Raw genomic sequence first — 9,639 nt, forward strand, 5'->3', positions numbered from 1 at the left:
ACACTGTGATGTGACACATGCTATTCTCACAGACAGATTTTAGTGTTGGTACAGAAAGCAGGCAGAGGCAGCCAGGCATTCAGGCTTCAAGCAACATACCAGTGGTTTTGTGTGTTTTAGTCTATTAACTGCAAATCATGTATTCTTTACATAAATATACCATAATGTTCTTTTTTATTGATGTCAAGGCAGCCACTGCAAGGACTTTAAAGGGACTTAAAATTTGCTTGTGACAGATTGGACACAGTTAGCTTCATTTTGTTTGACAAAGTTACAGTGAATACAAAACTTATCCTCACTGACAGACTCAAGCATTTCTGCCTAACTTTGTCCTTCAACATTTTTAAGGCAAGACCACCAAAGTCACAGTGAATTTCTTCATTTAATCTCTCTGGTTTTACTTTTCCAACAGTCCTAAACCCTACGAATGCAATGACTATTTTTCAAAAGCAGACTTTGCTCACAGCTGTGTTATCACACAGCCATATGGTATCTATTGTAGCTGAAAAGGCACCCAAATGGCTGCCTTGACAGATTACCTATCTCAAGAAAGTCTGAAACCTCTGAACCTCAAGTTCATTGCTATACTGAAATGAAGTGAGAGCAAGCATGAAAATATGGTATGCTTCAAAAATGGTATGCTGTAACTAACTGTATATATAATTTGTAGTAAACTATATCGGAAATATGGAAAACACTCACTAAACATTGGATATCTACATCATGAATCATGAATGAATTTTTGTCTAGTTCTAGACATGTAATTTAGGGAACCAGGGGCGAAGATTCACACACGCTGACCAGGTCACAAAAATAATAATATGTGTCTTAAAATGGATGGCATTCCCCTTTAAAGACAGCCAGTGGTCCTTTCCTGAGTTACAAACAGCAGGCACAAAAGCACTGCAGCGATCCAAGTCAAGACTCACAAGTCTTTGGTGAAGCACTGTTATCAATCAAAACAGCTTTGACCTGGTAATTACTGTCACATACCGGGAACAATAATTTTCTATCAATGCAAGGACTTGGAGTCAAAATCACTGCAAGTCGTCCCTTCACCTTCAAAAAATGAGAAATGTGAATAATACAGAACCCAACTGGATATTTGTTGTCCCTGTAAGTGATAAACACCTGCACATCTTCATAACTTGAACAGCAGCAGTGGTCACCTGCATGTAATTGGGACAGCAGTATAAATAATTCAGACCAACGAGCCTCGATCTCCATTTCCATGTTTAGATTTCTCACACTGTTTCAGATCTGAGCTGCTTGAGGTCACACACAACAGATAAATGAAAAGAAATACATCACTCTGCTAAGATTTGGTAACTTGAGCTCAGGCTGACTGTAATGATGTTCTAATGTTGTACCTGCAGGTCAGGGCTGAGCTCTGTCCCTCCCAGAAAAAAAAGGACATAATGATCAAGTGTAAAGTGATACTGGATGACTTTTAACACATCTTGGACTGAACTTACGCAAAGTTTCAGCTTTACAGTGGCAGCAATTTTCAACATGAAAGCTGCTGATTTTAAACATCTCAAATTGAATCGGCTGCTAATAAAATATAATATCAAAGACAATGTGGTTTAGGGTGGAATTCTGCTAAAATCGTTGACAAGAGACATGTCACAAAGCTCAACATTTTCTTTTTAAAGCAGCCTCAGTAGTGGTTGAATGTAAACAAAACATCTGCAGTGGAAACTCATTGAAACCCATGCCTTGTGCCACAACAGGGTCTCACATTTCAGCTGGTGAAATCCAAACTAACATCTTCTCTAGTAGCAACTTAATACGGGAAATAGATGTTAGACACAAATTGCAGACTCTTTTATCTGACACTGAAGAGGGCGGAGAAGCTTGACAGGATGAATTGTGTTAAACAACGAAGCAGTATTTACTTTGGTCAAATGTCTCCAAACTTGGCAGGGCTTAATGCATCTGTCACTTCATAGCAAATAAAAGGGAAACTGAGGATTCATCAAATTTGAAGTTAAACAAATAAACTGAACCAAAAAAGAGAAAATCTGCCATTTAAAGAAGAAATCTTGGATTGTTAGAAATTCACCAAAGATGGCTTTCATAGTGTCAGTGGCCCTCCTCACTTGTGATGTCTTCAGTATTTCATAATGTATCATTAACAGAAACTTCCTCTCATCTTTGCACAAAGGCGCCACAGTAGCAGCTCACTCTATCAAATGGCTGCCAGGAGAGAAGCAAATTCCTAAAGTCATGGTCTCCAAAGGTTCTTCAATCTTCTAGTGGAATCAGGAAGATTGTTTCCCAGAACAAAGGTCTTTCTTTTGTTTTTTGTTTTTTTTTGCACATTTAATATCTCTACTAATAACAGATAAACTACAAACAGACCTTCAGGACTCACCAATCTCTGAAAAACACACTTAATCACAGGAATCCTTTCACTGTGTGCCCAAACTGTTTGCATCTTGACTACAGTGCTGCCCAAAATTGGTCAAAGGTGCCTCACATTACTGTGAGTAAAGGTCATTCGGTGACAGAAAAGGTCAGCCTTGTGCTTTAACCTAAGAGCAAAAATTCATTCTGACGTGACAAAAACTACAGGAGGCCCTAAAGAGGCCAAACAGAGAACAGCATGGCAATCTGTTGTTAATCCTATTGCAAATGAAACAAAAAAGGCTCTGGACTACATATTTATACTGTAACTGAACATTTGCATTTTCAACTGCAGGTTCCTCGGGTGAAGAGGTGTGGTACACGGATAAGATGAATAGGACATTTAATGACTTTATCAACCCCACCAAAGTCAACAAATACAGTATTAGTGTATCTGAAAGAATGACAAGACTTGTTAAATTCATGCACTGGCAACACAGAAAACTAGCACTGGTTGATGACGCATGCTGTAACTCCCCTAATTAAAGCGAGGTGCTGAAAGTGTGAAACAAAAATACACAAAAGGGTGTGCTTACAGATGTGTTCATTATGCGTATCTAAAGAAAGTGGGCAGTAAATGTCCGTAGACTTTTCGGTGAAATTATTGGTGATGACTTAAAACAAGAAGAACGTCAGAATTTCCCTTTCCGTTTGATTAGCCTCATTGGCTTCATATAAACAATATATTCTTATATTATATTTTATATTTATTCTTTTATGAACAATAACAATGTTTATGAATGCAGGAAAAGGAAAACTGGATTCTTATCAGTATGGTGGTAAACACTGTATTTCAACTGGGCATTTGATTGACAGCGAACTCATCCTGTCACATGGTACATATTGCCCATTTGGAAGGCACGTCGGTATGAAATTTACAAGCCAGTGGGTCTGAGAATAAGAAGATAATTTATTTTTAATTCAGAAAGTTTTATTAATTTTACTGTGACCCCAGCTCCTGCAAATAATGATGTCAGGAAACAATTGGAAGGAGCCAAAAAGACTGATCACATCCAAGTAAATGTTTGTTTTGGCCTATTAGTGACATTATATTTGTAAAAAGAGAAATCCACATGGAGAATAACAGTCATAACACCATAATATTAACTAATGCAGTAAATCTGCTACTGACTAACATGGAGTTGCCAGCCCACTGATAAATATGTGTGTGTGGTCTCTGATGTTAATTTATACTCTTATCATTCCAGATTTATCTGCAATAATAAGCATATATAAGCATATAAGCAAAAATAGCACTATAAATCTACTCTTTAAGGATGAAAATAACCTCAAGTTCAAGAGGATACTACAAGTATTATGACACTCCATTCACTGCGTGATTCCACAGTCAGAAATGTTCTGACTCAGGCCTGTCATAGGACATACGCCAAAAAACTAATTCAAACCATCTAATTTTGACTTTGTTTCCAGTGAGTTAGCTCATGTCTTTCTGGAGAGAAAACAACAGCTGGTGAGTCTTTTAAAAGTTTTGATTCTGTTCTCTCGATTGATCACCGTCTACCCTTATGTGACTATTTCCCCACATGGTCTCTGCTAAAAACACACATGCACAACCTGATATCTTATGCATATAAGTTCAATTACATTCAATTGCCCTAAAACAAATTAAAACAGTCCCTTTGTAACTGATTTTAAAAAATAATCAAAACCAGAAACTGGCACCTCCTATTGTTCAGTATATGTGACAGGTACAGCGTCTCTGTGAGGAAGTAACGTTCAACAACAGCAACCTACAGATCAACCTGCTGCAACCAACACCTTAAAAACAAATTAAGTTTCCCCTGGACTGAGTAAGAGCTGACTGAGAAGCCAAACACTGGTTGACACGTGACGACGGAAAGTTATCAGAGCAGATAACTGGAGCATAGCTGCAAGAGTCTGACCTTGTGTCCACACTGAGGGAAGTCATACATGCAAATAGGTAGCATACATGCAAACTCTTCTTAGTTCATGATCTAAGAATGGAAAATAAACAAACATTAAAATATGTAAACAGCTATATAGATAGCAACATCTATAACCAATGTTAATGTGTAATCTGTTTCAGGTTTAATGTGGGCTGTTCAGACATCGAGTTGGAGAGCATGAACTAATAACTGCTTTTTACATTTTAGAGATAATGATGATGTTCAGCACAGACACTGAGATGCCAAAGATAATTCACCAACTTTTATCAAACAATTCCATCTGACTCCAGTCCTGTGGTACGATGGCCATGGTTACCTGCTCAACTGTGAGTAAACACAAACTCAGAACAGCTATACAGAGACAGATGTGCTTCATGAGGCCACTCAAGTCACGAAAGAAGCCCACATCCTAGTATAATGTTTATCATGTTTAAAGGCTTGCATGTTGGCATGCTTGCATGTTTGCTGGTTCACACTATGCACAGCACAGCTGTCGCTAATGGAAATGTCCATGGTTTTGCAGGCATTTATTCATGAGTATTGTGCAAATTAAAACATTGTCCTGATTGTGATGCTAGATGAAAAGTGAAGGGATCACCAAACAAAGTCAAGTCAACAAAACACTAGTCAGTAGGATTCACACTTTGGTCACCATGAATTATTCCCACCAAATTTTATGGCAATCCATCTGGAGCAAAGAAATGGACCAACCGACAGACACTACAAGCCACGTAGGCCCAGCTAAAAGTGTGATCACTGTCATCAACTTCACCTGATGTGCAATTAAATTTACACCCTGTGGTTTCTCCATAAAATATTACAACTGTGTAATTATTGGCCAAAGAGGAACAAGTCCAGTTAATCTCTGAGAAAATGTATCACACAGCACTCTGTACAGTTGCTTTGTGGATGACCTTTGATCTTCTGAAGTAGCTGCTTTTCTATCTCCGTCATTCACAGTGAAAGTCTTTTGGGCGGACAAGAGCAAAACTGCAGCAGAGAAAGTTGACAAGTGGAGTGAAGGGTTGATACAAGGTTCCCATGGTTGGTAGTCATTTTGAAAACAAGTCGCGGCATACATATGGAGCAAAATTATGCAGCTACAGGGTATTCTTGGCCACGGGTGGGAGGAGCACACACGGCTTAGGGGACATACACACTGAGTCACTAGGAGAGAAAATCGCTGGGTGCTCCTCACTTCACCACTTCCAGGCTTCAGAATATCATGTTTCATAGTTAGAGGAACAGTAGAGGCCTTAATGTCACTGAACAACCCAAGGATAAAGTATGAATGTAAAAATATGCTTTAGTTGTAAGTGATAACATCCAAATTAGTCATTGGTGTATATACATTAAACCAAAATGTCATCCCACTTTATCTTCTGTCTCACATGATTAATATGGAAAAACCGCTGGCTGCTGAAATATCTAATTTCTAAGAAAAAACAAGATATTTTGGCCAGTAAAAGAGGAGGAGATAAGTGAGTGAGTAACTTAGTGTGGAGTCCATATACAGTATAAGACATCAAAGATTTTTGTTGCTGGATGTAATTTTTATCACTGGATGTGCATCAAAAAAACAGGAAAAAATATAGCAACCCATCTGGTTGCAATAAATTCAAAGATTAAATAATAACACTCCTTGAAATATTGCGTTCCTACTGAAAATAAAAAACAAGACTTGCAAGAAAAAGTAAAACCAGACTTGACTCAAGTGCAAACTCATACAAAGTGAAAAGCTCACAAACTTGATGGTAGCTGACAACTTGAATTTACAATGTGCAATTTATACGCTTCTCTCATCCAGAATGATTTACAACAAGTGCAACAGCAGAATAAGTATGAGGTATAACTCATGAGGTCCGTCATCACAAACAGCAAAGCAGTGAAAACATTGCTGCTTTATAACAAAGACGCATGGGACTGATCAAGAGGAGTGTGTGAGTGTACTGAACCACAGCGACAAGCCTAACGAGTTCCCCAAGTGCACAGAATGGGTGTTCATCCTGTTTTCAGAGAAAGCGCCTGAATTCCTGAGCAAATCTCTACAGCAGCGATCGGTTTGAAAATGGAGCGCCAGCTTTGAAATGAAGGGAGAGGGGGGTTATTCAGTACGCACCTCCCCGTAGGAGAAACTAATGCAAACCATCTGCTGTCATACCAACTCGCCATTCAGCATCTAGCAGAAACAGAACCAGTAAGCGATGCTGGTGTCTGCTATTCCAGACAGTTAAGATGACAATCACACCATTTTCTCTCTCTTCTGTTGTCTACATGAGCCAATACCCTCCTCAATGTCTTCTAAAAAAACAAAAAACTTTAGAGATAAAACCCGTCAACACCATTATATTCATAACTCTAACAACACTGGAGTATATTTTCTCCTCTCATTCCAGTTACCTCCCAAGAAGATGACAGCTTCTGTTTATTCACCCTCAAATTAAGTCGGCCGTAAGAGGCAAAAACACAAAAATACTGCAGTAAGAATTCCAACTTTAACTGAGTGAGGAAGTGATAATAACTTCACAAAGCAGAATTTAACCAGGAATCTTGCAGGAATATATTACATACATTCAAGTTTTTGTCATGGCTCTATTATACTGACTGCATATTATGCAACCTTTGTCCTTTGGGTTTGTCTCTGGGCAACCTGACCTACAGGTTCAATACAACACAGCAGATGACAGAATGCTAACAGGTTTCAGTCCTACCTGTTTTAAACAGACATTGTTTGTGTGTATGGGAACAAAGCAACAGGTTTAATTATGTCAGAGCACATGAGACACGCCACAGACATGAGATTATTTAAGAGGCTCATAACTTGGAGGATGTTTCGTTTATTCAGGTCTTTTCAGGAGGTTTTCTTAGGATAAAATAGAAACAAACTTAGCTTTTGTTTTCTTGAGACAAATTAAAATACTTTTAGTTAAAATTGATGTTTCCAGTAATGAAGAAGCAGTCATATAATGACAAATAACTTTGAGCTAAAAGCTGCATTACAGCTGTACTATTGTGTTCAACAGCAAATGTGAGAATATGTGGCTTGAGGAGTTATTGTCAAAACACAACGACAAGGCCACACAACCCTCCTCCATAACTTAGCCCTAGGCGTGTCTGCTGCAAGGGTAACCAGGAAAAACCTGTAATACATACACACACACACACACACACACACACCAGGGTGCACAGCGACATTACACACACTCCACCTGACACTTGGTCCATCTCCATCCAAGACTAACCGGTTTTTAAAAGCAGGCTATAGCCTACCTTGTGCATATAACTAATGTTTTAAGTGACATTACATCTTTCTGGTTGTCACTCAGACAAGTCCAATTCAACAGCTCAGGGTCAGCGCTTTCTAATTACTTTCACTCCAGCCCATAAACAGTCCATGACTGTCAGAGGGGCTGTCAGGGCGAAGGAGAGAGTCAGACTGAGGTGACATTTACTAATTGTGAGACTGCTGATAAATATGGGAAAAATAATGGCAAAAAAGATAACAGATAGATTATTGTTCCACAAAGGCATCAATAAAGCAGTCAGGTCAAGTAAACTCAACAGTAAATGGAGTTAAGCAGAATTTTAAAAATTGTTTTTGTTTATTTATTATTGTATTTAGTAATTTTTGGTAGTCATAAACATGAATAAGTTGACTCTTGATTAAACAGTGTGTTTTTACAACCAGTGGGCCATAAAGGCAGCAGAAGTTCAATGTTTGGTTTATGCTGTCTGTGTTGAGTAAGTCAGCCACTGTAAATACTACTCACCATCCTCTGCCTTTCAACCCAACAGTCGCAGTCTTCTCTGTCGTATTTGTCGTATCCAGTATTTGTGCGAACCTCAGTGAAGTTCACACTTTTCAAAAAGCTCTAATTGTTAAACCTAAAGCCAAGAGGACAAATTCCAGAGTTCACACAGAATATTCCCGAAAACTCCTGAAAGCATGGATGCGGCTCCTCAGCTGTGTCCTCCGTCCATTGTTGCAGTCAGACCTAAGTCCTTCACTGACAGCGGCGGAGTAGTGTTCAAACAGAGTGGAGCCGGATGGTAATTTTCGTAGGGAGCAGTGCCCTCAAAAATCAGCTCTAAAACACAACACAGGAAACTGAGCCAGAAGGTCCAATCAAAGGGCGCTGAACGTGGAGTATATTTAAATATTCATTGGTTAGTGGGAGTGAAACCACTGGGCATGCGCAGCTCTGGGGCTCCTTGACAACAGACTCGAATACAAGCGGTCAAAAATGTCCGTATGTGTGCTCTCATAAATCTGAACTCTCTTTTCACTCACTGTCCACTTCATCTTAAAGTAACTACATCAATTTAGAAAAACTAAAACTAGAAATTTGTATTAATAATTTTCGCAGTTTTACTTGTGTTTCTGTCTTATTTATCCATAGCAACCACCCAGCAGACGTTTACCCCAAGACTTACATTGCACATTTATCTCTTTGTGCTATAAAATGTAACTTACAGGTGATGCTATCAATGTCAAATTGAGCCCTTTCACTTCTGCCAAGTTAAGGATGCCAGCAGGAGATCCTAGCAACTCAGTGTCTCAGTATGACTGGTATATCCAGTTCATGTCCTTGTATTTATAGCAGTGCGTCAGATGATCTATTTGGTCTGATAAATATTTTTTTTAAAAAAAAAAAAAAAAAAGGCAGTCCCAAAATTTGTACAGTAATGCAGGCCTACTCCCTCTCCAAACAAATGAAAATACAACTTCAAGGCTTTTCGGAAACCTCCTTTTAAGTGCAAGGGTGGCATTGGTATCCACTTCTCAAAAGCAGTCTTCAGCTTCACTGTGGCCCGCCTTGAAGTGATGCTGGGCGGTGAGGCGACTCTGGGTGTAACCTGTCTAACAGGCTGCCGCTGTACACAGTAGACATATAATGTGTGGGTTGGGGGTTATGTGCGTATGTGTGTGCTGTAGTCATATTTTAGATAAATTCTTATGAGATGAATGTTAATGAAACAATATAAATGTTGAGCGACACAGTATCGCTGCCCGGTATTTATAATCTGAACTGGAAGAAAACATTGGCATTGGTAGAAGGTCACATTTGTTCATATGACAAGTAACACCAGCAAACAAATGTAATTATTATCATTTAAGAATGTAACAGCCAAAATAAAGTATATAAAATATAAGCCTAAGTCACAGAGCTTTGGTGATGCTGTTTGTGCAGTGTTTTGTCACCACCCAGTGGACCTTACAGAACAAGGCAGACATGAAACGTGTATTTCAAATTTTTTGATTTAATTGTATTTAAATCACAGTGAGGCATTTACCAAGTAC

At 38.8% G+C, this 9,639-nt stretch overlaps 1 protein-coding gene across 2 annotated transcripts in view; it reads right to left on the minus strand.

Annotated features, from left to right (window-relative positions):
- myo1ea (myosin IEa) overlaps positions 1-8,435 on the minus strand; it is a 48,100-nt gene extending 39,665 nt beyond the window's left edge. For both annotated transcript variants that reach the window (XM_046386554.1, XM_046386545.1), the window contains exon 1: positions 8,108-8,435. In XM_046386554.1, the coding sequence (XP_046242510.1) occupies positions 8,108-8,110 (3 nt within the window). In that variant the 5' untranslated portion in view covers positions 8,111-8,435. The remainder of the gene's footprint in view (positions 1-8,107) is intronic.
- Between the last annotated feature and the right edge of the window lie 1,204 nt (positions 8,436-9,639).

Source organism: Scatophagus argus, chromosome 1, assembly GCF_020382885.2.
Source record: "Scatophagus argus isolate fScaArg1 chromosome 1, fScaArg1.pri, whole genome shotgun sequence".
NCBI classification, from domain to species: Eukaryota; Metazoa; Chordata; class Actinopteri; family Scatophagidae; genus Scatophagus; species Scatophagus argus.